The following is a 27,965-nucleotide window of genomic DNA, read 5'->3' on the forward strand; positions in this document are numbered from 1 at the left end:
CAACTGGCTAGGTTAGGTAATGGAAATTCGAAATGCAAAGGTAAATTTCCTTAGACTTCTTATCAAGTAATACTGAGTTTAGAAATGTGTAAAACTCAAGTATGTTAGTAATGGTTTGTTACTGGATTTCTATGCTAGTTGTTTTTGTTAATTATCATGATTAATAAAAAAATGCAGTAGTGATCTCTGAAATATGTTTACGTTACTTATCATAGTAAGACTTTGTCCGAATAGAAATGCTGAACTATAAATAAACACCCACGTGGATCAGTAGAAAAGGAAAGTAAAATAAATTAATAAATAAATAAAGTAAATAAATAACTAATAAATGAATAAACTTTGGAGAATGTTGGATATTATGTTGCCATGTTCAAGAATCTCATTCTTCGGCATCTTATCCTGACTACTTTTAACAAGTTTCAGTGGAAGTCTTTAAGGTCTTCAAGGATGTTTTCATGATTCCTGAGGAAGCTTAATAAGTTCTAGTTAAATTATTTAGGTTATCAGGGATATTTTCATGATTCCAATGATAGTTTAACAAGAATTCTGCATTGTCAATAAGATAATTGAGTGGGGAGGGGAGGAAAACATGATGTGGTGCCTGTCTTTCTGTTCGACTGTCCTGACAACACAACTTTCTTCTTCCATCAGGATTGGCTTCTGGGGTTTGAAGTTTTCCAACCAGAATAGGGTCCTCCATTTTCTGTAATAAGAAACATTCTTTTCTCTGGAAAGCGTGAACCCTGAACCTTTCCCAGCACCAGAATAACTCACAGGCCACAAGCTTAACCTGCGATCCCACCGCTGCCACCACTGTGATGTCTCATCTTGGAGCAACAAAGAAAGAAAGAAAATAACAGTGTACAAAGGAAACTACATTGTTTATTAATACATTGTGGATCACCATGATAAGTATGTCATAACAATAAGTACAAGAACTTGTCCATCTTAACAGTGAGGAGTACAATGAGTAGTACAACTTAACAGTGAGGAATACATTTAGTGCATTATAAAACTATGGAATACAATGAACAGTCCATCTTAACAGCGAGAAATACAGTGAGTAGTGTGTCATAACAATGAGGAATATAATGAGCTGTACATCATGTAGAGTGAGTAACTGGTGGAAGCAAACACGAGTGATGGAGACATCAATCCCAGTCTACCGGCCAGCATTCACTTGAGACCACGGATGAGCGTCACTGGCCAGCATTCCCAAACACTTCATCGTCTTACCATGGTTACTGCATGCACTACAAGCTCTTTAGGGTTTTCAAGAGCGTTTTAATGATTCTACCAATGGTTTAACAAGTATTCACCATCATCAATGACAAAAACACTCTTGAAACAACTAATTATCCTTATGACCTTTGGAAATAATCTGGATAAGAACAAAACATTTCTGAACACGGACAAATAAACAGTACCGTGAGCTGTGGTGAGAGTGTTCTTCCTATTTATTTGTTTATATTTTCCCTTGATCCAAGCAGAAGAATCTGGCATGTTGATTTTTCAGTCAGTCCAAGTTCCCCATTTTTGACACCCCTACTAATGCAAACTTTCAATTCATTGTAGCTTTGCTATTTCTTAAGTTAGCTATGGAACAGCGCTGATGCGGCCTGAAGGTATCTTGATTAGAGAAAAACACGAAGTCCTCTGTAAAGTATCTGTACTTCATGAAAACGAATCGCACACATGTAGGAATGCATGAAAGACATCTTGACTTGCAAGAAGCGGAGCTAAGAAATCATGAGTGTGAGTGACTTTATATTTTAGTACTATTAAGCTTCTGAAAAAAAAAAAAAAAAAAATTGAGAGTATGAAACTAATCACTAAAACAAGGATCAAGTTTGTGTTTTCCTCATCTGTCTTCTATTTAACTGGGGAACCTGGGGAACAGATGGCCCATTAAGGGCGTCGGTCGACCCCTTCCACCCGAAAGCGCTTCAGCAGGTGACCGCGCATGTCAAGGGGTGGGAGAGGAAATGTACTCCTTCCCTTGAGACCACAGAAAAGGCACGCCTGCTAACACTGAAACCACACAGTCAAGCAGACTTAGAAGAATCTACACCAGTTTTATTTACGCCATCTGGTTTTTTCATAACTTTGTGCTTTGACGAGTGAACGGCATCGCTGATTGCCTCCAGTGACAAGCCTCGCGTCTCTGGCATGACCAGCAAGCAAACCACAGCCAGAGCAATGTTAACTGCCGTGAAGAGCCCAAACAAGCCACTTCTGCCAATGAGGTCTAACAGATAATAAAACGATGACACTGCTCCAAAAACGCTCAAACCATTGAGAAGCGAAATGATGGGCATGCTGGCTGCCCGACAAGCATTGGGCAGAAGTTCTCCTTGCAATATATCGAAGATGGGACCACTGACGCCTGCGAGGAAATGAAACGTGATGACTGTGGCGAGTGGAATCCAGGTGGCGCTATAAGGGTTGTCAAGATCTAGAAAATAGATATAATAGCCGTAGATGAAGGTGCAGGCACTCATGAAGCAAAAACTGACCACCATGATGGGTACTCGTCCTAAATAATCGATAGTAAGCAAATGGGTAATGCCACCAGCAATCTTGGTTATACTACACAGGAAGCTGCTCAGGGAGAGATCGACAGGCGCGCCAGGAGTATCCAAGATTATCATCAGATAAGAACTTAACATGGAGCTGCCATGCAGGGGATAAACCACAAACATGGTCAGAACGAAAAAGAAAATTTTTAGCGTCCTTGGTCTTAACAGAAGCCTCAGCTGCTGCAGAGTGCTGGAGCTGGATCCTGCCTCATTAGCTTGACGGATCACTTCCACCAGCTCCGCCTCTACGTCGCAGTGGCGGCCTCTGAAGAACACAAGGGATTTGCGGGCCTCGGTGACGTGGCCGTGGATTGTCAGCCAGCGCGGGGAATTGGGCAGGAAAAAGACTCCAATTGCGGGCGGCACCAGGATACACGTATACACGAGACTCAATTGTCGCCACGTGAGCATCAACCCGCCCAATATGTAAGAGGAAAAGAAACCAATTTCCTTGGCGATACCCAGCATCCCGACTAGCCGCCCGCGCAGGCTTTCATGTGCCATCTCGATCAAATACATGATAGCGGGCGGCTTCACCAGGGCAAAGGTACACCCCTGGAGGACGCGGCAGGTCATGAGGATCCATAACTGGCTGGAGAAAAAGAGGCCTAACCAGGCGAGCATTGCTAGTGGCAGACCGATGAGGATGGTGAGGCGTGCACCCAAGGGAGTCAGCAGCTGCCCAGCCACCAGGGAGCCCACCATGGTGCCCACGTGCGAAAGGCTCACTGCAAAGGAAGAAACGATTAGCTGGTTTTGTCATATCTCTGACTATAACAAAATGATCGCAGAAAAACATCGTACAGTGGCAATGTTGTATCGAAAACGGTTGAAGACAAATAAACTAACTGAAAAAAAAAAAAAAAACAAGGATACGGCAGACAGGGATATAACACAAAGAACAAAGGAATATAAAAACCCATAATGGAAGCACAGGAACAAAGCCACGAGACACAGGCACACATGGAACAGTAAAAGTAGCGCAGTTTTGCTTCACCGAAGAGTGACAGGGTCTGGGGCTCCAGGTACAGGTCGTCTGTGTCTGGGTCGGTGAACTGAGGCAGTACGACTCCCGGGAAGGACATGCCCGTGCACGCAGCCATCGTGGCCCACGCTATCAAGAACGTCACCATCACCTGCCGGGTTGACTGATTTATTGGTTCATTCTTGAAACCAAATATCTTAATAATAAAAAAAAAAAAAAAAAAAAAAAAACAATTATGACCAATCCAGGATTTTAATTTTTTTCTTTTTTTTTCTTTTAACTAACGTAGGGGCAAAAAATTAAAGGGGAAGGAGGGATGATAAATTTTATGAACAGCATGCAGGGCACTGCATCGACTTTTATCTATTTATCTACTACTTTTGAACAGGCTACAGTGGATTTTACTGGTGTTTTTAATTGTATTTTCATGATTCTGGTAATAATTCAACAAGGATTCTGCGCCATCACTGGGGGAAAAACATCCGTAAGATCCCGTCTAATTATCTTCACGATTTTTGAAAATGGTCCTGATGAGAGAACGAAATGTTGCAGGATGCATTTCTTGAGGGAGCCCCACCTGCAGCACTACACAATTGAAGTGGCACTGTCCTTGTGTTCTGATTGATTCAGAGTCCGGCCCAGCTACGGCCCCTCATGGCTCAAGATTTATCTCGCCTTCTGAACAATTTTCCCAGTGTTTAAAAGTGTGCCCAAAGGGTGAGGGGTGTTACATTGGTGTCAAGCGGTAAGAAACCCCATTTAGTAAAGTGCAGTGGTACAAGGCAGGGGTGTCAAACTCAAATCATGCACTATGTTGTGATCTCGATGGCCATAAAAAAAAAAAAAAATGTGACTATCTACTGGCAAGAGTGAAGCTGACAACTTATCTTGCTGGTCATCCTGGTTTATCAAGAATATATTATTTGGTGTGAACTGGGCTTACACGTAAAATTGATCCTGCCTAATAAATACAACTCTAATTATCACAAAGAACTGAGCCGCACCTCACAAAGCCGCATCCTACCACACGTCACACAACTGCACCAGTCATATCACACCCACTCACGCCACACAGTTACATCACACCACACACCACAGCTAGTCACGCTACAACTCAACACACTCGGCCACACCACACCAAGCCCACAGCACACTTAGCCGCACCACGCCCAGCACTGTGTGTGATGTGGCCGGGTGTGGTGTGGGTGGGTGTGACGTGACTGAGTGTGGTGTGGCGGGGTGTGACGTGACTGAGTGTGGTGTGGCTGGGTGTGACGTGACTGAGTGTGGTGTGGCGGGGTGTGACGTAACTGAGTGTGGTGTGGCTGGGTGTCACGTGACTGAGTGTGGTGTGGCAGGGTGTGACGTGACTGAGTGTGGTGTGGCGGGGTGTGACGTGACTGAGTGTGGTGTGGCGGGGTGTGACGTAACTGAGTGTGGTGTGGCTGGGTGTCACGTGACTGAGTGTGGTGTGGCGGGGTGTGACGTGACTGAGTGTGGTGTGGCGGGGTGTGACGTAACTAAGTGTGGTGTGGCTGGGTGTGACGTAACTGAGTGTGGTGTGGCTGGGTGTGACGTAACTGAGTGTGGTGTGGCTGGGTGTGACGTAACTGAGTGTGGTGTGGCTGGGTGTGACGTAACTGAGTGTGGTGTGGCTGGGTGTCACGTGACTGAGTGTGGTGTGGCGGGGTGTGACGTGACTGAGTGTGGTGTGGCGGGGTGTGACGTAACTAAGTGTGGTGTGGCTGGGTGTCACGTGACTGAGTGTGGTGTGGCTGAGTGTGACGTAACCTCACGCTGCCACATCACGCTGACAAAACTCATCCTCCCAGTAACAGAGGACCTACCAGAGAAGCTCCTGTGAATATGATAGCAATGAGGCAACACGCGACGCAATATGCTCGTTCTTTAATAGTGAAATTCAGCCGTGCCCCAGAAATAAACAGTCACGTTTTCATCAGTGTATTTCTTCTAATTTCTTTCTCTCCAGTTTTTTTCTCCTTCTTCTTCTTCTTCGTCTTCTTACTAATATTAATTTACAAAAGATGATGTTGAATCTTTGTTAACCTATCTGTGGAATCACGAAAACACTTCAAAATCTCAGTAAGTCCCACTACAGCTTTGCATCATAACCAGAATTATGCAAACACCTTGAAAGTCCCTATAACTTCCATTAGAATTTTGTTAAATTATCACTAGAATCAATGAAGTATCGTTTGATACTTCAATAACTTTTAAAAAAAGCTCTTAAACCACTATTATAATAATAATAATAAAAAAAACGAAAGTAAAAACCCAAACTTCCACTAGAATCATGAAAGCACTCTAAAAACTTCAGCTAGAGCCTGTTAAACCACTAACTTGACATGAAAACACCCTTGAAAGCCCACAAGCGTTCCATTACAGCAGGGGTTCCCAACCTTTTTGTTCCTCTGTACCCCTTGGACATTTTTATAGGTACCCTGTACCCATAAATTAATAATAAAAAGATGGAAAGAGTGGAATTTTGATATTATTTTATGATGAAATTTGTATGTGTAGATTGCATAGGAATATTAAAGGTGACAACACTAATAAAGTAAACTCAAGTAATTTACAATATATCTTAATCTATCACGTACAGATCTTTCTTATAATTATCCATAATGATCATTCCGTCCCGTAACTGATCCTTTCAGGCACAGTACAAATTGTGGCCACGGTTAGTTCCATAATAGTAAAAACCAAATGGTATTCACCCCACTCTTGATATAATTTAGATGAAAGTTTTTTCTTACTAAAATGAGGGAATTGTGAAAAAAAACACGACATTGTGTAATCTGACTGCAGATTACAACAAAATTGTATTGCACAGTAGTGGTTATTCTCTGAGAGCCAATGTACCCCCTGAAAAGTGCAAATGTACCACTGGGGGTACATGTACTCCAGGTTGGGAACCCCTGCACTAGAGCCTATGGGAAGTGGTCGAGGTAAGACGCAGAAACGTTTAAGAATATGATCCCCACAGAACCAAAATAATTTATTACTTACCTGGACGAAGCAAGCAGGTTTCTCGTGTGTTCCCTCCGCCTTGACACTAGAGTCCTTGACCGTGACATTAGCAGACTGTTTATTTCTGGAGTTTCCTGCCTGTGTCCCTGCATCTCGATCAACATTTTCTATTTTACAACTTAAGCCTCGACTACAGCGGCCACTTTGATCGAAGTCTGTAAGTTTTATACCTGCACTTTCCTTTGGTTGTGTATGATTTTGTTCCTCCTCACTGACACTCTCTGCCTTTTTAACTTCCTGCATTGCGATGTGAGAAAGCGACTGTCCATTCTTGCCATCACGTCTTGCACCATCGCAGCTGCTTGGTAAAGAGACCCCATTGACATCCTCTACCTTCCTACCTTCTTGCGGTGTCTTGTGGGAAAGAGACCGTCCGTTCCTGCTATCCTGTCTTGCATCACAGAGACTCCCCATGGGCTCCCCATTCCTACCAGCCTCGTTCTGGGTTTCGCTGCAGACCATCTTGATGTGTGTGGCTCACTCGGTCATCTGTGTCACACCTGCTCCTCACAAACCAGCTCAGGTAGGTTCTTGACTTTCTGGAACGACATTTGCTAGTATGAAGGCTCACAGGTTTGGTGCTGGTGGTGACGGTGGTGGTGAGTGCGTGTGGTGATGTGAGAAAGTGGAGGCGGTCCTACAGTAGCGAAGGATGAACCAATAGTGGCATGATCGGGAATACAAATGAAGTGAAGTGAATTTACAGAGAGAGAGAGAGAGAGAGAGAGAGAGAGAGAGAGAGAGAGAGAGAGAGAGAGAGAGAGAGAGAGAGAGAGAATCTTGGTATATAGGAAAGATAAGTTTCAGAGAGAAAATATGATAGTTTAGTGCGGTGGTGATTCCCCAAATATGACGCTCACTTTTTGTTACAGGGCATCCCCAAGAAATTGTCGATTTTCGGAAAGTTGACGAAAAACGTTGACGGAAAACGTGTTAGTGTGATGGCGCCTCAAGACCTGCACACCTCCCTTTCGCCGCCCCCCCCCCCCCCAAAAAAAAAAAAAAAAAAAAAAAAAAAAAAATATATATATATATATATATATATATATATATATATATATATATATATATATATATATATATATATATATATATATATATATATATATATTATTATTATTATTATTATTATTATTATTATTTTTTATTTATTTATTTTTTTTTTAATTATTATTCAAGCGGTAGATCGAAAACTCTGCACAATCAATGGGAAATACACCTATGAGAATCCGCCTGTGTTCTTTGAAAAATCGTCTTGAGAAAACAAAGCGTTTCAGAATACGCAGCCAGGCATGGGTCCCGTTGGCAACACAACATCCTCCAGTGCTACAAGTGTTGTGGGGAAACCGGGTAGTGTCCCGCAGGAGGAGACTCAGACGAGACTAAGACACTAAAATTAACTGTGGTAAAGCCCACACACTTTTTTCTCCTACTATCCTTCACCCCATTCTTCTCACCCCACCTTTCCCACTTTCTATCTCCTCTCCTCTACTTCACCGATCCTTTCTCTAAAAAGAAAGAAAAAAAAAAAAAAATAGGACTCCGCGCGTGCCGACCACTGTAGTGGAGAACGCAGCAACAGCCCAGCAGCACCTCTAACAAGATGACCGCTCACACTTACCGGTTACGGCTCCCTGTCAAGGTCAGGATGCCTCGTGCCAATGTTGGATGACTTGTTAATGTCATCCTGACTACCGACGCCCTTGTTGTCTCTCTGCCAATCACGGGTCGACTTGTGCTGCGGCTTGGTGATGGAAAGCTCGTGCGTGTGGCGAACATCCGAAGGCCAAAACTCAGGTCTGACGATATCTAGCAAGAAAATTGAAATTCAGCCTGAATGGATCAATATATATTTTGTGCGCACTGAAATTTTTCAAGACGAGTTTTTAGGAAGGCAAAGTTCCCATTAGAACATGCAAATTTCGCTATCATACTTGCAATTTTAATAGCTGAGCATCATTCTGGTGCACCAAGCACGTGCAGAAATGGGAAGTCAGTGGTGCAGAGCGTTGGCTTCTGTATCAGGTCAGAGGTCACGAACATCACGTTATGGTTTTGTAATTCGCTCGTCCGTGACATAATGGTTTTTGTTACGTCAATGCCTCATTGTATAACTGGAGCATTATAAACAAAAGCAGGTGCTTTTTATCACGACTTGAGTGTGCTTCTCACACCTCACCATCTCCAGCTGGTGTGTGTGTGTGTGATTCACCTGCGTCGTCTGCTGGTCACCCAACCAGCCGTTCCCCTACGGAAAGAGCTCAGAGCTCATAGTGACCGGTCTTTGGGTAGGACTGAGACCACAGACATACCACACACCGGGACAGCGAGGTCCTGTCGGATTACATCCCATACCTACTTGCTGCTAGGTGAGCAGAGGCTGTGTGTGTGTGTGTGTGTGTGTGTGTGTGTGTGTGTGTGTGTGTGTGTGTGTGTGTGTGTGTGTGTGTGTGTGTGTGTGTGTGTGTGTGTGTGTGCACCTCGTGTTGCCGCAAGAGCTGAGACAATAAACTACCATAGATGGAAGTTTCCGCTGCAGGCATGAAGCAAGGCACATTTCTGCACTCACTGCCCATCCAAGCGAGGCCACCAGCGCGGGTAAGTCATGGGGACTAAGCAGTTATCCCAGCAGGGCACTCCACTTCGTCAGGTGCATCGTGTCTCTGGTTTAAGGCGATGCGCACACTTCACCATGACGCATCAAGATCACTGACAGATGATCCTTATTTAGGCAGCACAGTGGGGGACTGGGGCCCGTATTCCGGGACGCCTCATTCTCTTATATGAGTTATTTTCAAAGGCAACATAATTATTAATACTGCTCTCATGCACGCTCTCCTTATCAGTGGTGCAGAATCAGTTAAATTATAACTAGCATCATGAAAACAAGCCTGTAGTATTCTGATATGCTCTGTTCTCTTATTAAGACTTGGGCAGAGCCTCACAGATGATGATGAGGGTTTTCATGTGTGTTCACAATGAAATGCAGAAGCCTTGTCGAACTATTAACAGAACCTGGAAAACTTCCTAAAAACTTTAATAATGTCCACTATAACCTATTAGATTATAACAAGACTCATGAAAAAAAAGTTTATTACAGTCTCTTATAACAAGACTCATGAAAAAAAAATGTTTGTTACAATCTTTTGAATTATCAGAAGACTCATGAAAATTTACCTAAAACCTCAATAACGTCCATCAGATAATTAGAATCTGTTAAACTATCACTATAATTTTGGAAACAAGCTGAAAACTTTGATAAGGTTCACTAGAGACTGTTAAATTATTACAGAATTCATGAAAGCGCTCAAAAACCTTAATAATGTCCACTACAATAGTTAAACTACGACTAGCTCATGAAAACGCTTAAAAATACCAGTAACGTCCCCTGAAACCTGTTCAAGGCACATAGGAGAGATAAGACGCCGGAACGTTTGAGAATGCTGTCAAATCAACATGAGGTTAGTGGCGTATTCTAGGGACAGAACCACAGACTTAATATAAGTGTGCAGAACATTCATCACTCACTCCTGCCTGATCCTTGTACGAAGTTCCGCAAGATCCGTGATCTCAACGTGTGTTTGTCTGTGTGTGACGACCTACGGTAGGACACTTACACACCACACTCCGGGACAGCGAAGTCACAGCCCTCGGGTTACATCCCGTACCTACTTGCTGCTAGGTGAACAGGGGCTACACATTATGTGTGTGTGTGTGTGTGTGTGTGTGTGTGTGAACGAGGTCAAACCGGTGAAGATATGTTTTATGGCAAGCCATACACAGACACATACAAACACCTCACCGCGTTGTGTAGTTAAGTCAGCATTTCGGGCACAACCAAGAAGGCCGAGTTTAACGGGTACGTCGAAGCAAATGGGCGAGCCTCTTAATGTGTAGCCCTATTCACTTAGAAGCAAGTAGGTACGGGGTGTAACCTTAGGGGTTGTGACTTCGCTGTCCTGATGTGTGATATGTGAATGGTCTTAGTCATACCCCAAAAAATCGGTCACTGCCTTTTCCGCAGGGGAACGGCTGGCTGGGTGACCAGCATTACTCATGCAAAACTAATAATTTCTACAGCCTTTTGAAAACAGTCCTGATGAAAGAAGGAAGTGTTTAAGAAATCAATGAGAAGAAAAAGAATGAAAAATGAAGAACAATGAGGAAGAAATAACTGGAACGTATCTTACTCCTGTATCAGAGACAAAGTAATAAGAAAGTTACATGCCGCTACTGTGAGGCGCTTTGTCACGCCCACTCAGTATTGTCAGGCAGTCACGCCGACTCAGTATTGTCAGGCAGTCACGCCCACTCAATATTGTCAGGCAGTCACGCCCACTCAGTATTGTCAGGCAGTCACGCCCACTCAGTATCGTCAGGCAGTCACAGGAATGGGTCACTGTGCTGCTCTGGGTCACATTGGACGCTAGGCAACCCTTAGGAACACAGTGATTGAAAGGGCAGTGTTGGCAGTGTCCTCGCCGTGAAGGTCCTAAGGCCACAGTGGCCTTGACTGTACTGAAGCAAGTCCTTCTGTCGCCTGCCTGAACGTGCGGCGCAGCAGTAGTGTGTCTAATAGTCTTAATATATCAAAGTGTAAATAGTTCATGTTAACAAACTTAGCATGGTAGTGGCCAGAAGTGTGAAGACTGAGGGAAATGGTGAGGTAAGAACACGCACTGCACTGATGACTTGACTGTAAAACTGTTTGATTCTGCAAGACGTTAAGCCAGAAGTTCTTAATGTTAACCGAGACGTTAAATCAAAAGCCAATATGTTGTAAGATGATGGTGCCTAGAGCGAAGGCATTAACAGTACAAAGTGACCAGTCTCACTGTTTCTACGTTTGTCCCGCCATTAAAACTTTTCTTAGGTCCCATTTTTTTTTCTCAAGTCTGATCCGGAATATGACGGAATATTTTTTGATGAGTTCACTTGTATTGCGAAGCACATCCGCGAGAAAGTAGATAAGTGGGTTGAGTAGAACGTACTAAGAGATTACCGATGGCTGCAATTATTAACTCTCATGTCCAGAGATATCAGTCACCAGCGAGTGTCAGAAATAGTACAATTCATACGCTGCCTTCCAAAAGAATTAGATCTGAACATCTGGAAAAAGAAGCGTAAATAAATGAATAAATGAAATAGAATATAAAGATAAATGATAAGAAAAAGAAAAAAAGAAACACTCAGTCCCAGCACTGAAAACATTACTAACAAAAAAAAGTTAAACTTTAAGGAAATCTGAAGGGCGCTCCCACCAGGATGAAGTGACCTGAATTATTGAACGTTGATTCATCCACGAAGAATGCGAAATGGAATTTAGTTATACACACTCTTTGGTAAATGATATAAGTGTGTGTGTGCGTGTGTGTGTTGCGCTTGTAGCTAAAAAAAAACAAAAAAAAAAAAAAAAAACAACTGATCTTCTTGCATACAATAATACAATCTTTTAATCTTATATACCATATAAATTATATAATAAACTTGCTGAATGCACGCACATTTCGGTGCATGCAGGGAAAACAGCAGATAACGATGCTCTGCTTCATATTCTTCTCAGATCTGGTTCATTGTAGGTTTCGTGGCCAGGCTCGAACGCTGACGATTAGGACAGTGATGTGGGGAACCTTCTGGGAATCAGATGATGTGTACATGGGTTAGAATCTCCTTGTACTGTTGGTTTGTGTTGCTCTTCTGATGTGTGAAGCTGCCTGATGCTAATACATGAGGGACGCCAACCGCCATTTGTTGTCCTCTGCTGATTGTACGCAGTGAGTTGTCATGGCGGGAGTGTGTGGCGCCTGCGAGGTAAACATGCGATAACAGTGTGCCGTTTTTTGAAAATCGAACAACGAAGAGAGTTTTAATGTGACGCCAACCCATGGGACAGTGTGAAGTGACGCAGTGCTCGTGACGTGTAGTACCTCAGCGTATTTTGCTGATAATTGAGCTAAGGTTTAAGCAAACATTCCCAGTGTCTCATAGCCTTGTCTTCCACGCAGCAAACCTCTTCTCCCGTAAGGTAAGGTAAGTGAACAATGTGCACGAAGGTTACGTTACACTGAGAAACCGTAGGTGGGTATGAGAGTTACGTTAGGTTAGATTAATTAGATTGATTTGATGATTGAGGGTGAAGTTCCCTATGAGGATAGATAAGGTTGCATGAAGTTAAACTAATGATCTTGGGCTGGAAGGGACAGAATCCCCCTCAGGTTTGATTAGTGTATCACCAATGTGTAAGACAGCACCGGGAGTAACTCTTTATTATATGGTCCAACCTGTTGATAAAGTGCATGTCAAACAGTTCGGTACCCCATCAAAACATTCCTAACATACACCCATTCAGTGTGCTACAATCACAATGTTTACGAATCTTAATCAATGTCAACATTTGTCAGGCAACTACATTATATGCGACTCACACAGTGCCTCCACTATCAACACAAAGGTGAATCCCTGCGTAACATTCCTGGAAGTGGATCACACACCAACATGTCTCACAGATCCAGAGCCACAAACACTGTAACAGGACGTCTTTACAAACCTACCACTCACATATCACACAAGTACAATTGTGATAACACAAAGTCAAGCTTCATACTGTGACAAGTGAATAATCAACTGGCATGTTAAGCTACACTAAATGGCTTACAAACTCGTTAAACTCGCCCAAAATTTCTGCCGCACACCTGAGCCACTGTAATCCTTGTGCCAATACCCACGTACTAGTTTCCCTGCAGCTGGGACATGGAGGCGGTTCCCTACAACCCACACACACAGTGCCACCACCTCACCACACATATTTCCCAAGTGAAATGAAAGGCAGCCCAGGGGGCCACCGGGGAAGCAAGATCGCATTCGCCACGTCATCAATTCCCACGTCACAATCTCCACACACGAACAACGACATGCGCAATTACGGGAAGTGAAATACATAAGATGTTAAATATACAAGTAAAAAGTACAATTTAGCGATATTGTAATGCAAACAAATTACAATCTCAATTAATTAACAATAAATTTTGTATTTCTTAAATCTTTCTTAATCAAAGGCCATACTGAGATCTCAATATAATTAGGTTAGAGGAAATTAGATTTGGGAGATAATTTTAGTTGCTTAGAGTATTCTACGTTTTATCAAGATGGCGGCAGTGGAGCACCATCATCTAACAGCATTTGGATTTCTACTATGATGTCTCACGGTGAAATTATAGGTGCAGTGCGTTGTTCTATTCCACAATCTCTCTTAATCTTCACGCCTCTGCCCACAACCGCCTTTGTTGACATAACTAACGAGTAATACCTATGGCTTGAACTCTTTGAAGTGGACCTTCATTTATAACTTTCTGTTGCCCTTGGCCTTAGCCCCTCTTACATACAAGAATAATTACAAGTACACACAATATTTATGCCTACTTCGGGTTGGTCTATAAATGGGTACCTGGAAAAACGTGGGGAAGGCAAACTGTGGAAACCTGGACATCCCAGTGGCCCCATGTCCCGAGGTGACGGGCGCAGAGGAAATGGAGGTGAGCAGCGGGGCCACGCGCAACTATAGGGAATGACTCCAACTTTACATTTACACCGACACCACCACCACCACCACCACCACCAACAACAACAACCATCACGGATAGTCAAACAGTGTGTACAGATGAACTCTTTATTGGATGCTCGCTTGACACTCTCTGGCTCCTCTCTGCCTCGCCTCAGGGCCTTCATTTGGTGCCAAAGTATAAAGGTTATAACATGCTGAGTATGATGCTTCTCCGCAATTTTTTTTTTTTCTCATGTGTTTGTTGAGGCTCATTTCATATAATGATAATAATGATAACAACAACAACAATAATAATAATAATAATAATAATAATAATAATAATAGTAATAATAATAACAATAATAATAATAATAATAATAATAATAATAATAATAATTATTATTATTATTATTATTATCATTATTTCATAAAAATAAATATTATTATATCGTGAAAATATTAATACATGGGCAAAGGAAATAAATTAGAATAAATCCACACACACACACACACACACACACACACACACACACACACACCTATACATTTATCATGACAGTTTTCAAATACCGAAGTTAATCTATAAATTAACATTTTTTTCTTTATATTCCTAAATGATTATAGACATCAACATTTCATGTCTTCCTTCTTCCTGTGTCTTGCAGGCAAACGTGTGTTTTGAGCGATCCGTCTCCTCTTCACTGAATACGAAAGGCGTGAAGCAAGATTATTTTGGTTCTCCTCTAAGCCACGCGGCGACGCCTGAAAGAAAAACCAGTAGAAAATGTAGACTCGTAGAGGTTAGAGTTCTCTCTCTCTCTCTCTCTCTCTCTCTCTCTCTCTCTCTCTCTCTCTCTCTCTCTCTCTCTCTCTCTCTCTCTCATGATAGCATTAGTTTGGTACAGCAACAACAAAAGCAACTACTACATCTGCAAGTAGTGGTAGTAATAGTAGTTGTCGTAATAATGAATGCTGCTGCTGTTATTATTTTCGTCGTCGTCGGCGTCCTACCTGCCCAGCATGGCGTTCCTGAGCCTGAGTGCTGTGGTGCCGTCGTCGGGCAAGGGGCGGTGGTCAGCTGCTGCCACGTCGTTCATCATATCCTGAACACCAAACACCAGTAGTCAGTAACAGGCTGTAGACTGTTAAGAGTTTCCAAGATGCTTTTCGTGACTATAGTGAAAGTGTGACTGGCTTTAGGGAAGCCATTATAAACAAGAACAATAGCAATAACATTATTGTTATTATTATCATTAGCAGCAGTAGTCGTTGTAGCAGCAGCAGCTTTACTTGTAGTTACATAATAGCAAACTTACCAAGAGGTGACCAGCAAGGGATGTGAGGGTGGCCGCTCTGGCGTCCCTGCAGGGGTCCAGGGGCTCGGGGATGTCACCAGGGGAGGAGGACCTCTTCCCCTGTGGCACCCAGGACCTGGAGAACGTGATCTGAGGAGTGACGCTGCCCACCAGCACACAGGACACCACCAGGGCCACCAACATCCAGCTCGCCATGGCACTTGCTGCTTTGAGGTCTTGGATCTCACTGGAATCCTCACCCGCCCTCCGCTCCTTATATAGGCCAGGGCACTCGGCTCTGATTGGCTCCTGCGTTCTTGGCGTCGCGTGATTGGTCGCGAGTGCTAGCCTCGCTTCTGTCTCTATGTTGTCGATTGGTCAGCTTCGGCTGTCATCGTTTTTGTATGTGATATTAATTATCGTGCAGTCATGTGTGATGCCTCTCATTCGTGAATTGATACTTATATACGAACTTATCTATATTATTATACACACATTCAAATACATAACAGAAATCTACAAACGACGATGTTTTTTTTTCCAAAAGCTAAAGTGCAACTGTTTGCTAAGATTATCTCGACTCAAGTTGGACAAAATAAGTTTTGAAGCCTTAACGACTGTCCACACCAGGAAACATTGGTTGGAAACAAAATTTGGAGACTATAGTACTTCTAAAATGTTTCCAAACTGTTTCTAGAATGAGTACGAAATGTTATCAAATGGTTTTCAAGCTGTTTCCAGAATGTTTCCGAAATGTTTCCAAAATTTTTCCAAAGTGTTTTCAAAATGCAGTTTTCAAAATGTTTCAGAAGTGTTTCCAAAATGTTTCCAAACAATTTGGAAACTTTGTTTGCAATCAGTGTTTCCTGGCATGGACATGCTATCATGTGTCAATTCTGGGGAAGCTGGTGACGTGTGCTGCCAGCGAGAGTCATGTCTGTTGTTAACGTGTTGACAAACTTGCTTTTTACACGGTCATGCCATGCAGAAGTAGTAACATGTCTGAATCTTCCTTCAAATCTCTTCGCCATGACGCACAAACGTTCAGTGTCAGATTTCAGTTTCTGTCCTCCCATCGGTGCTGCTGCTGATGTGTTCTTGAAGTGCACTGAATAATTTACTATTATGGATATTATGGAATTACAGAGCAACAAGGACTTTAGGTCAGATTCTTTAGTGTTGTTAAGAAATATGTATTGTATTATTGAGCCACATATTGTATAACATTTTTATTTGTTTTGATGTGTTACTGTGCATGCCTTTGGTGAAACACGTATTATAATGATAACAAATCAGGTTACCTATTTTACTGCAATAAAGTAACTAAAAATATTAACTATTTTAGATCTATAGTCAATGCATTAGAAACACATGAGTGTGCTTGGGTGAGAGACCTTCCCTGCTGCAACTCGTAATGTTTTTTTTATGAAATTTATCCCCAAAGTGGCCAGTTTTCCCTTTGTTTTCAGTGCTTACGTCAGGTTCCGTTACTTTATCAGGGGTAGGATGATGCCTCCTAGCTCATCCAACTCTGTCAGGCAACATCTACCTCTGCTTCCTGCTGGAAGCTTGCATACCTTCAGCCTGTTCCTAAAAAAAAGATGACTGCTCTTGTCCCTTAAACTTCCTCCCTATTACTTTGATTTCCTGCCTCTCTAAAGTTTTGAGTCTATCCTAAAGAAGAAGATTCTTAAGCATCAATCACTTTACATACTTCTATCTGATCGCCAGTATGGGTTCAAGGATGGCAGCTCTACTAGTGATCTTCTGGCTTTCCTTACTGAGTCTTGGTGATCCTCTTTTAGGGATTTTGGTGAAACGTTTGCCATTGCCTTAGACATATCAAAAGTTTTTGATAGAGCCTGGCTCAAAACTTTGATTTCAAAACTACCTTCCTACGGCTTCTATCCTCTCTGTAACATCATCTCAAGTTTCTTTTCCGACCGTTCTATTGCTGCTGTGGTAGACGGTCACTGTTCATCTCCCAAGGGTATTAAGTGGTGTTCCTCAGGATTCTGGCCTCTAATCTATTCTCTTCCTATTACTCATCAATGATCTTCTAAGCCAAACTTCTTGTCATAGCCACTCCTGCGCTGATGATACCACCCTGCACTTTTCCACATCTTTTCGTAGACGTCCAGCCCTTCAGGAAGCAAAAAGCTCCTGCAGGAAAGCCACAGAACGCCTTCTGATCTCTTTAAAATTTCTGACTGGAGCAGAGCAAACTTAGTATTGTTCAATGCCTCAAAAGCTCAATTCGTCCATCTATCAACTTAACACAACCATTCAGATAACTATCCCCTCTTTTTCATTGACACTCAACTGTCCCCTATTCTACACCGAAAATCTTTGGTCTGTCCTTTACTTATAGTCTAAACTAGAAACCTCACATCTTATCCCTGGCTAAAACAGCTTCTATGAAGTTAGGTGTTCTGAGTCGTCTCCACCAGTTTTTCTCATCCCGTCCCCTAGCTGCTAACTCTGTACAGGGCCCTTATCCGTCCATGTATGGAGTAAGCTTCATATAAGGGAGATTCTCCTCATACCGCTCTTTTAGACAGGATGAATAAAAAGCATTTTGTCTTATCAACCCCTCTCCTCTAACTGACTGTTCTTAGCCTATGTCTCATCACCTCAATGTTGCATCTCTTGCTATCTTCTACAGCTGTTTTACGCTAAATGTTCTTCTGACCTTGCTAACTGCATGCCTCTCCTCCTCCCACGGTCTCGCTGCACAAGACTTTCTACTTTCCCTTACCTCTCTTCTGTCCACGTCGATAATGCAAGAGTTAACCAGTATTCATAATGAGTCATCCCTTTCTCTGGTAAACTCTGGAACTCCCTGCCTGCTTCTGTATTTCCACCTTCCTATGATTTGAACTCTTTCAAGAGGGAGGTTTAAAGACGCTTATCCTTCAATTTTTTGTTATTCCATTTGCCTTCTCTTTGTAAACTGGTACTCATAGGAGCCTTTTCCATTTTTTCATTGGCCTTCACCAGTGGGTCTCCTGCATGAACACACACACACACACACACACACACACACACACACACACACACACACACACACACACACACCACCACCACCACCACCACCACCACCACCACCAACAACAACAACAAGAACAACAACAACAACAACAATCACGGATACCCAAACAGTGTGTACAGATGAACTCTTTATTGGATGCTCGCTTGACACTCTCTCGCTCCTCTCTGCCTCGCCTCAGGGCCTTCATTTGTTGCCAAAGTACAAAAGTTATAACATGTTAAGTATGATGCTTTATCGTAAATTTAGTTTTTACCTTGTATGTGTGTGTGTATGTGTGTGTGTGTGTGTATGTGTGTGTGTGTGTGTGTGTGTGTGTGTCATAAATATATAAAAAGATTAAATCGTAAAAAAATATTAATTATTAGCTGAGCAATAATGCCTTCACACACACGCGCACACACACACACACACACCTATATATTTCTCTTTACAGTTTTCAAATGTCCAAGTTAATCCTTTTCTCTTTCTCTGCTCCCTGTCTTGCGGGCAGAGGTGTGTTTTGAGCGACCAGTCACCTCTTCACTGAGTGCGTGAGGCGTTGAGACAAGAGTGCTTTGGTTCCCCTCTATGCCACGCGGCGACGCCTGCAAACAAAACGAGCAGAAAATGTAGATCAGGTTACAGGTCACTCTCTCTCTCTCTCTCTCTCTCTCTCTCTCTCTCTCTCTCTCTCTCTCTCTCTCTCTCTCTCTCTCGTAATAATGAATGCTGCTGCTGTTATCATTTTCGTCGTCGTCGGCGTCCTACCTGCCCAGTATGGCGTTCCTGAGCCTGAGTGCTGTGGTGCCGTCGTCGGGCAAGGGGCGGTGGTCAGCTGCTGCCACGTCGTTCATCATATCCTGAACACCAAACACCAGTAGTCAGTAACAGGCTGTGGACTGTTAAGAGTTTCCAAGATGCTTTTCGTGACTATAGTGAAAGTGTGACTGGCTTTAGGGAAGCCATTATAAACAAGAACAATAGCAATAACATTATTGTTATTATTATCATTAGCAGCAGTAGTCGTTGTAGCAGCAGCAGCTTTACTTGTAGTTACATAATAGCAAACTTACCAAGAGGTGACCAGCAAGGGATGTGAGGGTGGCCGCTCTGGCGTCCCTGCAGGGGTCCAGGGGCTCGGGGATGTCACCAGGGGAGGAGGACCTCTTCCCCTGTGGCACCCAGGACCTGGAGAACGTGATCTGAGGAGTGACGCTGCCCACCAGCACACAGGACACCACCAGGGCCACCAACATCCAGCTCGCCATGGCACTTGCTGCTTTGAGGTCTTGGATCTCAATGGAATCCTCACCCGCCCTCCGCTCCTTATATAGGCCAGGGCACTCGGCTCTGATTGGCTCCTGCGTTCTTGGCGTCGCGTGATTGGTCGCTTCTGTCTCTATGTTGTCGATTGGTCAGCTTCGGCTGTCATCGTTTTTGTATGTGATATTGATTATCGTGCAGTCATGTCTAATATTTAACAGCTTGTACAAACAACTATGTTATTTTTTTCCTAAACTACGTAATGCATATCTGTTTGGTAAAATAGTCTTGGCTGAAATGAGACAAAATGAATTTTGAAGCATCAGCGACTGTCCACACTAGGAAACATTGATTGGAAACAGAATTTGCAAACTACTTTTAAATGTTTCCATAGGCTTTCCAAGCTATTTCCAAAATGTTTTTAAATATTTCCAAAATGTTTTCAAAATGTTTTCAAAATGTTTCCAAAATATTCCAAAATATTCGCAGGATGTTTCCAAAATGTCTGCAAAATGTTTCCAAAGTGTTTTCAAAATGCAAACTCTCCTCTAGTTTCCAAATAGTTTCCAAACTTCGTCTCCATCACCTGAACCTAATGCACTTTATATTTCTGCCCGGAATGATGGCAAGCCTGTCCTCCAACTACCCAGAAACTCCTTCATCAATAGAAAATGTCAAGATCTTTCTAGATCTAGCTCCTCTGTAACCTCTGGCACTTACACAAAAACATCTTTTATACCTTTACTTCTTCATCTATCCCTTCTTTGTTTCACTCTGATGGCACCACCGTCTTCTCATCTATCTCTAACACGCTTTGCTCAAACCCTTGCTAGCAACTCTAGCTGGATGATTCAGGGTTTGTTCCTCCTGTTCCTCTGCCCTCTGACAACTTTATGCTGCCTATTAAGATTCATTGCAGTGATATTGTCCATGCCGTCGCTGATCGTCGTGTTGAAGGGAATAATCTTCAGAAGGCTTATGGACCTGATGCGATCCCTCCTATTGTTCTCCAAAACTGAGCCTCCGTGCTTGTCCCTTGCCTCATCAAACTCTTCCAATTCTGTCTGTTAACATCTGCCTCTCCTTTCTGCATGTATTCATCCTTTTCCTAAAAAGTGTGACTGCTCTAGTCCCTCAAACTATCACGCTGTTGCTTTGATTTCCTGTTTCTCTAAAGTTTTTGAGTCTATCCTCAGGAGGGAGGTTATTAAATATCTATAATTTCATAACCTTATATCTGATCGCCAACTCTACTGGTGATCTTGTGGCTTTCCTTACTGAGTCTAGAACATCCTCTTTTAGGGATTTTGGTGAAACGGTCGCCATTGACTTAGACCTATCAAAAGTTTTTGAAAGAGTCTGGCACAATCTTTGATTTTGAAACTACCTTCCTATGCCTTCTATCCTTCTCTCTGTAACCTCAGCTCAAGTTTCCTTTTCAACCGTTCTATTGGTGTTGTGGTAGACGGTCACTGTTCTTCTCCTAAGTCTATTAAGTGGTGTTCCTCAGGATTCTGTCCTGTAATCCACTTTCTTCCTATTACTCATCAATGATCTAAACCAAACTTCTTGTCATATCGACTCCTACGCTGATGATACCATCCTGCACTTTCCCACGTCTTTTTCTCAGACATCCAGACTCTCAGGAAGTAAACAGCTCACACAGGGAAGCCACAGATTCCTTGACTTCTGACCTCTTTAAAATTTGTGTTTGGGGCAGAGCAAACCAAGTATTATTCATTGCCTCATAAGCTCAATTCCTCCATCTTTCAACTTAACACAAACTTTCAGATAACTATCCCCACTTCTTCAGTGACACTCAACTGTCTCCCTATTTTACACTGAACATACTTGGTCTGCGGCCTAAATTAGAAACCTCACATCTCATCCCTAGCTAAAACAGCTTCCATGAAGTTAGGTGTTCTGAAGTTTTTGTCACCCACCTCCTCTTAAGGCTGTCTACTCTGTACAGGGGCTTTATCCGTCCATGTATGGAGTATATTTCACATGTAAGGGTGGTTTCAGTCATAACGCACTTTTAGACAGGATGAATCAAAAGCATTTCGTGTTATCAAGTACTGTCCTCTAAGATTCTTCAGCCTCTTATCTCTTCAGTGTTTCATCTTTTGCTATCTTCTGCCGCTATTTTCACGCTAACAGCTCGTCTGATCTTCCTAACTGAATGCCTCTTCTCCTCCGGCCTCGCTCCGCAAAACTCTACTTTCTCTCACCCCTGTTCTGTCCACCTCGCTAATGCAAAATTTAACAAGTATTCTCAGTCAATGAGCCCTTTCTCTTGTTAACTCTGGAGCTCCTTGCCTGCTTCTGTATTTCCACCTTCCTATGACTTGAACTCCATCAAGAGGGAGGCTCAAGACGTTTATTCTTCAATATCTAACTATCCCATCTGGCTCCTCTGGGTACTGCCACTCGCACCGGCGTTTTTTTTTCAAAATTTTACCACCCTGGACCAGTGGTCCTCTTCCAGAAACACACACACACACACACATACATACACACACCACCACCACTACCACTACCACCACCAACAACAACAACAATCACGGATACCCAAACAGTGTGTACAGATGAACTCTTTATTGGATGCTCGCTTGACACTCTCTCGCTCCTCTCTGCCTCGCCTGAGGGCCTTCATTTGTTGCCAAAGTACAAAGGTTATATGTTAAGTATGATGCTTTATCGTAAATTTAGTTTTTCCCTTGTGTGTGTGTGTGTGTGTCATAAATATATAAAAAGATTAAATCGTAAAAATATTAATTATTAGCTGAGGAATAATGTCTTCACACACACACACACACACACACACCCACCTATACATTTCTCTTTACAGTTTTCAAATACCCAAGTTAATCCTCACATGCACATTACACTTCTAGAGATTTACATCTTTTTCATCTTTTTGTCCCTAAATAATTATAGTCATAAACATTTCCTCTCTCTCTGCTCCCTGTCATGCGGGCAGAGGTGTGCTTTGAGCGACCCGTCACCTCTCCACTGTGCGTGAGGCGTTGAGACAAGACTGCTTTGGTTCCCCTCTATGCCACGCGGCGACGCCTGCAAACAGAACAACCAGAAAATGTAGATCAGGTCTCTCTCTCTCTCTCTCTCTCTCTCTCTCTCTCTCTCTCTCTCTCTCTCTCTCTCTCGCTCATTTCATGATAGCATTAGTTGAGTACAGAAACAAGAATAATAACAACAACAAAAGCAACTATACTACTACTTGTACTGTAACATTGTTTTAGTCGTACAAGCAATAGTAGTAGTTTTTTTTTATGTAGGAGGGACACTGGCCGAGGGCAACAACAATCCAATAAGAAAAGAGAAGCCCACTGAGATGCCAGTCCCAGAAAAGGGTTGTTGTTGTTGTTGTTGTTGTTGTTGTTGTTGTTTTCGTCGTCGTCGGCGTCCTACCTGACCAGCATGTCGTTCCTGAGCCTGAGTGCTGTGGTGCCGTCGTCGGGCAAGGGGCGGTGGTCAGCTGCTGCCACGTCGTTCATCATATCCTGAACACCAAACACCAGTAGTCAGTAACAGGCTGTAGACTGTTAAGAGTTTCCAAGATGCTTTTCGTGACTATAGTGAAAGTGTGACTGGCTTTAGGGAAGCCATTATAAACAAGAACAATAGCAATAACATTGTTATTATTATCATTAGCAGCAGTAGTCGTTGTAGCAGCAGCAGCTTTACTTGTAGTTACATAATAACAAACTTACCAAGAGGTGACCAGCAAGGGATGTGAGGGTGGCCGCTCTGGCGTCCCTGCAGGGGTCCAGGGGCTCGGGGATGTCACCAGGGGAGGAGGACCTCTTCCCCTGTGGCACCCAGGACCTAGAGAACGTGATCTGAGGAGTGACGCTGCCCACCAGCACACAGGACACCACCAGGGCCACCAACATCCAGCTCGCCATGGCACTTGCTGCTTTGAGGTCTTGGATCTCACTGGAATCCTCACCCGCCCTCCGCTCCTCATATAGGCCAAGGCACTCGGCTCTGATTGGCTCCTGCGTTCTTGGCGTCGCGTGATTGGTCGCGAGTGCTAGCCTCGCTTCTGTCTCTATGTTGTCGATTGGTCAGCTTCGGCTGTCATCGTTTTTGTATGTGATATTGATTATCGTGCAGTCATGTGTGATGCCTCTCATTCGTGAATTGATACTTATATACGAACTTATCTATATTATTATACACACATTCAAATACATAACAGAAATCTACAAACGACGATGTTTTTTTTCCAAAAGCTAAAGTGCAACTGTTTGCTAAGATTATCTCGACTCAAGTTGGACAAAATAAGTTTTGAAGCCTTAACGACTGTCCACACCAGGAAACATTGGTTGGAAACAAAATTTGCAGACTATAGTACTTCTAAAATGTTTCCAAACTGTTTCTAGAATGAGTACGAAATGTTATCAAATGGTTTTCAAGCTGTTTCCAGAATGTTTCCGAAATGTTTCCAAAATTTTTCCAAAGTGTTTTCAAAATGCAGTTTTCAAAATGTTTCAGAAGTGTTTCCAAAATGTTTCCAAACAATTTGGAAACTTTGTTTGCAATCAGTGTTTCCTGGCATGGACATGTTATCATGTGTCACTTCTGGGGAAGCTGGTGACGTGTGCTGCCAGCGAGAGTCATGTCTGTTGTTAACGTGTTGACAAACTTGCTTTTTACACGGTCATGCCATGCAGAAGTAGTAACATGTCTGAATCTTCCTTCAAATCTCTTCGCCATGACGCACAAACGTTCAGTGTCAGATTTCAGTTTCTGTCCTCCCATCGGTGCTGCTGCTGATGTGTTCTTGAAGTGCACTGAATAATTTACTATTATGGATATTATGGAATTACAGAGCAACAAGGACTTTAGGTCAGATTCTTTAGTGTTGTTAAGAAATATGTATTGTATTATTGAGCCACATATTGTATAACATTTTTATTTGTTTTGATGTGTTACTGTGCATGCCTTTGGTGAAACACGTATTATAATGATAACAAATCAGGTTACCTATTTTACTGCAATAAAGTAACTAAAAATATTAACTATTTTAGATCTATAGTCAATGCATTAGAAACACATGAGTGTGCTTGGGTGAGAGACCTTCCCTGCTGCAACTCGTAATGTTTTTTTTATGAAATTTATCCCCAAAGTGGCCAGTTTTCCCTTTGTTTTCAGTGCTTACGTCAGGTTCCGTTACTTTATCAGGGGTAGGATGATGCCTCCTAGCTCATCCAACTCTGTCAGGCAACATCTACCTCTGCTTCCTGCTGGAAGCTTGCATACCTTCAGCCTGTTCCTAAAAAAAGATGACTGCTCTTGTCCCTTAAACTTCCTCCCTATTACTTTGATTTCCTGCCTCTCTAAAGTTTTGAGTCTATCCTAAAGAAGAAGATTCTTAAGCATCAATCACTTTACATACTTCTATCTGATCGCCAGTATGGGTTCAAGGATGGCAGCTCTACTAGTGATCTTCTGGCTTTCCTTACTGAGTCTTGGTGATCCTCTTTTAGGGATTTTGGTGAAACGTTTGCCATTGCCTTAGACATATCAAAAGTTTTTGATAGAGCCTGGCTCAAAACTTTGATTTCAAAACTACCTTCCTACGGCTTCTATCCTCTCTGTAACATCATCTCAAGTTTCTTTTCCGACCGTTCTATTGCTGCTGTGGTAGACGGTCACTGTTCATCTCCCAAGGGTATTAAGTGGTGTTCCTCAGGATTCTGGCCTCTAATCTATTCTCTTCCTATTACTCATCAATGATCTTCTAAGCCAAACTTCTTGTCATAGCCACTCCTGCGCTGATGATACCACCCTGCACTTTTCCACATCTTTTCGTAGACGTCCAGCCCTTCAGGAAGCAAAAAGCTCCTGCAGGAAAGCCACAGAACGCCTTCTGATCTCTTTAAAATTTCTGACTGGAGCAGAGCAAACTTAGTATTGTTCAATGCCTCAAAAGCTCAATTCGTCCATCTATCAACTTAACACAACCATTCAGATAACTATCCCCTCTTTTTCATTGACACTCAACTGTCCCCTATTCTACACCGAAAATCTTTGGTCTGTCCTTTACTTATAGTCTAAACTAGAAACCTCACATCTTATCCCTGGCTAAAACAGCTTCTATGAAGTTAGGTGTTCTGAGTCGTCTCCACCAGTTTTTCTCATCCCGTCCCCTAGCTGCTAACTCTGTACATGGCCCTTATCCGTCCATGTATGGAGTAAGCTTCATATAAGGGAGATTCTCCTCATACCGTTCTTTTAGATAGGATGAATAAAAAGCATTTTGTCTTATCAACCCCTCTCCTCTAACTGACTGTTCTTAGCCTATGTCTCATCACCTCAATGTTGCATCTCTTGCTATCTTCTACAGCTGTTTTACGCTAAATGTTCTTCTGACCTTGCTAACTGCATGCCTCTCCTCCTCCCACGGTCTCGCTGCACAAGACTTTCTACTTTCCCTTACCTCTCTTCTGTCCACGTCGATAATGCAAGAGTTAACCAGTATTCATAATGAGTCATCCCTTTCTCTGGTAAACTCTGGAACTCCCTGCCTGCTTCTGTATTTCCACCTTCCTATGATTTGAACTCTTTCAAGAGGGAGGTTTAAAGACGCTTATCCTTCAATTTTTTGTTATTCCATTTGCCTTCTCTTTGTAAACTGGTACTCATAGGAGCCTTTTCCATTTTTTCATTGGCCTTCACCAGTGGGTCTCCTGCATGAACACACACACACACACACACACACACCACCACCACCACCACCACCACCACCAACAACAACAACAACAACAACAACAACAACAACAATCACGGATACCCAAACAGTGTGTACAGATGAACTCTTTATTGGATGCTCGCTTGACACTCTCTCGCTCCTCTCTGCCTCGCCTCAGGGCCTTCATTTGTTGCCAAAGTACAAAAGTTATAACATGTTAAGTATGATGCTTTATCGTAAATTTAGTTTTTACCTTGTATGTGTGTGTGTATGTGTGTGTGTGTGTGTGTATGTGTGTATGTGTGTGTGTGTGTGTGTGTGTGTGTGTGTGTGTGTCATAAATATAAAAAAAGATTAAATCGTAAAAAAATATTAATTATTAGGTGAGCAATAATGCCTTCACACACACGCACACACACACATCTATGTATTTCTCTTTACAGTTTTCAAATGTCCAAGTTAATCCTTTTCTCTTTCTCTGCTCCCTGTCTTGCGGACAGAGGTGTGTTTTGAGCGACCAGTCACCTCTTCACTGAGTGCGTGAGGCGTTGAGACAAGAGTGCTTTGGTTCCCCTCTATGCCACGCGGCGACGCCTGCAAACAAAACGAGCAGAAAATGTAGATCAGGTTACAGGTCACTCTCTCTCTCTCTCTCTCTCTCTCTCTCTCTCTCTCTCTCTCTCTCTCTCTCTCTCTCTCTCTCTCTCGTAATAATGAATGCTGCTGCTGTTATCATTTTCGTCGTCGTCGGCGTCCTACCTGCCCAGTATGGCGTTCCTGAACCTGAGTGCTGTGGTGCCGTCGTCGGGCAAGGGGCGGTGGTCAGCTGCTGCCACGTCGTTCATCATATCCTGAACACCAAACACCAGTAGTCAGTAACAGGCTGTAGACTGTTAAGAGTTTCCAAGATGCTTTTCGTGACTATAGTGAAAGTGTGACTGGCTTTAGGAAAGCCATTATAAACAAGAACAATAGCAATAACATTATTGTTATTATTATCATTAGCAGCAGTAGTCGTTGTAGCAGCAGCAGCTTTACTTGTAGTTACATAATAGCAAACTTACCAAGAGGTGACCAGCAAGGGATGTGAGGGTGGCCGCTCTGGCGTCCCTGCAGGGGTCCAGGGGCTCGGGGATGTCACCAGGGGAGGAGGACCTCTTCCCCTGTGGCACCCAGGACCTGGAGAACGTGATCTGAGGAGTGACGCTGCCCACCAGCACACAGGACACCACCAGGGCCACCAACATCCAGCTCGCCATGGCACTTGCTGCTTTGAGGTCTTGGATCTCACTGGAATCCTCACCCGCCCTCCGCTCCTTATATAGGCCAGGGCACTCGGCTCTGATTGGCTCCTGCGTTCTTGGCGTCGCGTGATTGGTCGCGAGTGCTAGCCTCGCTTCTGTCTCTATGTTGTCGATTGGTCAGCTTCGGCTGTCATCGTTTTTGTATGTGATATTGATTATCGTGCAGTCATGTGTGATGCCTCTCATTCGTGAATTG

The 27,965-nt window shown here is 43.0% G+C and overlaps 6 protein-coding genes across 8 annotated transcripts in view; 1 reads left to right on the forward strand and 5 right to left on the reverse strand.

Annotated features, from left to right (window-relative positions):
* The window catches only part of LOC135091428 (E3 ubiquitin-protein ligase makorin-2-like), a 26,719-nt gene extending 25,577 nt beyond the window's left edge, over positions 1-1,142 (forward strand). Inside the window, exon 11 of the transcript XR_010262503.1 lies at positions 652-1,142. The gene's annotated coding sequence lies outside the window, so the exon portion shown is untranslated. The remainder of the gene's footprint in view (positions 1-651) is intronic.
* Positions 863-8,786, reverse strand: LOC135091426 (facilitated trehalose transporter Tret1-like). 3 transcript variants are annotated; one of them, XM_063989068.1, is made up of 5 exons: positions 8,550-8,786; positions 8,237-8,424; positions 6,595-7,154; positions 3,577-3,715; positions 863-3,307 (listed from the first exon to the last, which is right to left on the reverse strand). In XM_063989068.1, exons 3-5 carry the CDS (start codon positions 7,075-7,077, stop codon positions 2,046-2,048), a joined length of 1,884 nt encoding a protein of 627 aa, XP_063845138.1. In that variant the 5' UTR covers positions 7,078-7,154; positions 8,237-8,424; positions 8,550-8,786; the 3' UTR covers positions 863-2,045. The 3 variants fall into 3 exon arrangements, with proteins under 3 accessions (XP_063845138.1, XP_063845139.1, XP_063845140.1); XM_063989069.1 differs by lacking the exon at positions 8,550-8,786 and having other exon boundaries at positions 8,237-8,440; XM_063989070.1 differs by lacking the exons at positions 8,237-8,424; positions 8,550-8,786 and having other exon boundaries at positions 6,957-7,305.
* A 5,928-nt stretch (positions 8,787-14,714) lies between these two features.
* LOC135091429 (uncharacterized) lies at positions 14,715-15,933 on the reverse strand. The gene is made up of 3 exons (XM_063989073.1): positions 15,472-15,933; positions 15,167-15,258; positions 14,715-14,917 (listed from the first exon to the last, which is right to left on the reverse strand). The coding sequence occupies exons 1-3, from the start codon at positions 15,664-15,666 to the stop codon at positions 14,899-14,901; spliced, it is 306 nt and encodes a 101-aa protein (XP_063845143.1). The 5' UTR covers positions 15,667-15,933; the 3' UTR covers positions 14,715-14,898.
* A 2,683-nt stretch (positions 15,934-18,616) lies between these two features.
* On the reverse strand, positions 18,617-19,853 carry LOC135091432 (uncharacterized). The gene is made up of 3 exons (XM_063989076.1): positions 19,555-19,853; positions 19,250-19,341; positions 18,617-19,086 (listed from the first exon to the last, which is right to left on the reverse strand). Exons 1-3 carry the CDS (start codon positions 19,747-19,749, stop codon positions 19,068-19,070), a joined length of 306 nt encoding a protein of 101 aa, XP_063845146.1. The 5' UTR covers positions 19,750-19,853; the 3' UTR covers positions 18,617-19,067.
* A 241-nt stretch (positions 19,854-20,094) lies between these two features.
* On the reverse strand, positions 20,095-23,817 carry LOC135091431 (uncharacterized). Its single transcript, XM_063989075.1, has 3 exons — positions 23,479-23,817; positions 23,177-23,268; positions 20,095-22,819 (listed from the first exon to the last, which is right to left on the reverse strand). The coding sequence occupies exons 1-3, from the start codon at positions 23,671-23,673 to the stop codon at positions 22,801-22,803; spliced, it is 306 nt and encodes a 101-aa protein (XP_063845145.1). The 5' UTR covers positions 23,674-23,817; the 3' UTR covers positions 20,095-22,800.
* A 358-nt stretch (positions 23,818-24,175) lies between these two features.
* LOC135091430 (uncharacterized) overlaps positions 24,176-27,965 on the reverse strand; it is a 3,808-nt gene continuing 18 nt past the window's right edge. The window contains exons 1-3 of the mRNA XM_063989074.1: positions 27,530-27,965; positions 27,225-27,316; positions 24,176-27,059 (exon numbers count right to left, since the gene is read on the reverse strand). The exon at positions 27,530-27,965 is cut by the window's right edge and continues 18 nt beyond it. Coding sequence (XP_063845144.1) covers positions 27,041-27,059; positions 27,225-27,316; positions 27,530-27,724 — 306 coding nt within the window. The 5' untranslated portion in view covers positions 27,725-27,965 and the 3' untranslated portion in view covers positions 24,176-27,040. The remainder of the gene's footprint in view (positions 27,060-27,224; positions 27,317-27,529) is intronic.

The sequence above is a fragment of the Scylla paramamosain genome, chromosome 37, assembly GCF_035594125.1.
Source record: "Scylla paramamosain isolate STU-SP2022 chromosome 37, ASM3559412v1, whole genome shotgun sequence".
NCBI lineage: Eukaryota > Metazoa > Arthropoda > Malacostraca > Decapoda > Portunidae > Scylla > Scylla paramamosain.

Bases quoted from the DNA above. Each gene is read 5' to 3' on its own strand.
- LOC135091432 (XM_063989076.1), bottom strand. From the start codon at position 19,749: ATGGCGAGCTGGATGTTGGTGGCCCTGGTGGTGTCCTGTGTGCTGGTG. The intron at 19,342-19,554 runs GTAAGTTTGCTA...TTTGGTGTTCAG, and splicing joins CCCTTGCTGGTCACCTCTTG to GATATGATGAACGACGTGGC.
- LOC135091426 (XM_063989068.1), bottom strand. From the start codon at position 7,077: ATGGTCTGCAGCGAAACCCAGAACGAGGCTGGTAGGAATGGGGAGCCC. The intron at 3,716-6,594 runs GTAAGTAATAAA...TCAACCCGGCAG, and splicing joins AACCTGCTTGCTTCGTCCAG to GTGATGGTGACGTTCTTGAT. The intron at 3,308-3,576 runs GTGAAGCAAAAC...CTTCCTTTGCAG, and splicing joins CCAGACCCTGTCACTCTTCG to TGAGCCTTTCGCACGTGGGC.
- LOC135091431 (XM_063989075.1), bottom strand. From the start codon at position 23,673: ATGGCGAGCTGGATGTTGGTGGCCCTGGTGGTGTCCTGTGTGCTGGTG. The intron at 23,269-23,478 runs GTAAGTTTGTTA...TTTGGTGTTCAG, and splicing joins CCCTTGCTGGTCACCTCTTG to GATATGATGAACGACGTGGC.
- LOC135091429 (XM_063989073.1), bottom strand. From the start codon at position 15,666: ATGGCGAGCTGGATGTTGGTGGCCCTGGTGGTGTCCTGTGTGCTGGTG. The intron at 15,259-15,471 runs GTAAGTTTGCTA...TTTGGTGTTCAG, and splicing joins CCCTTGCTGGTCACCTCTTG to GATATGATGAACGACGTGGC.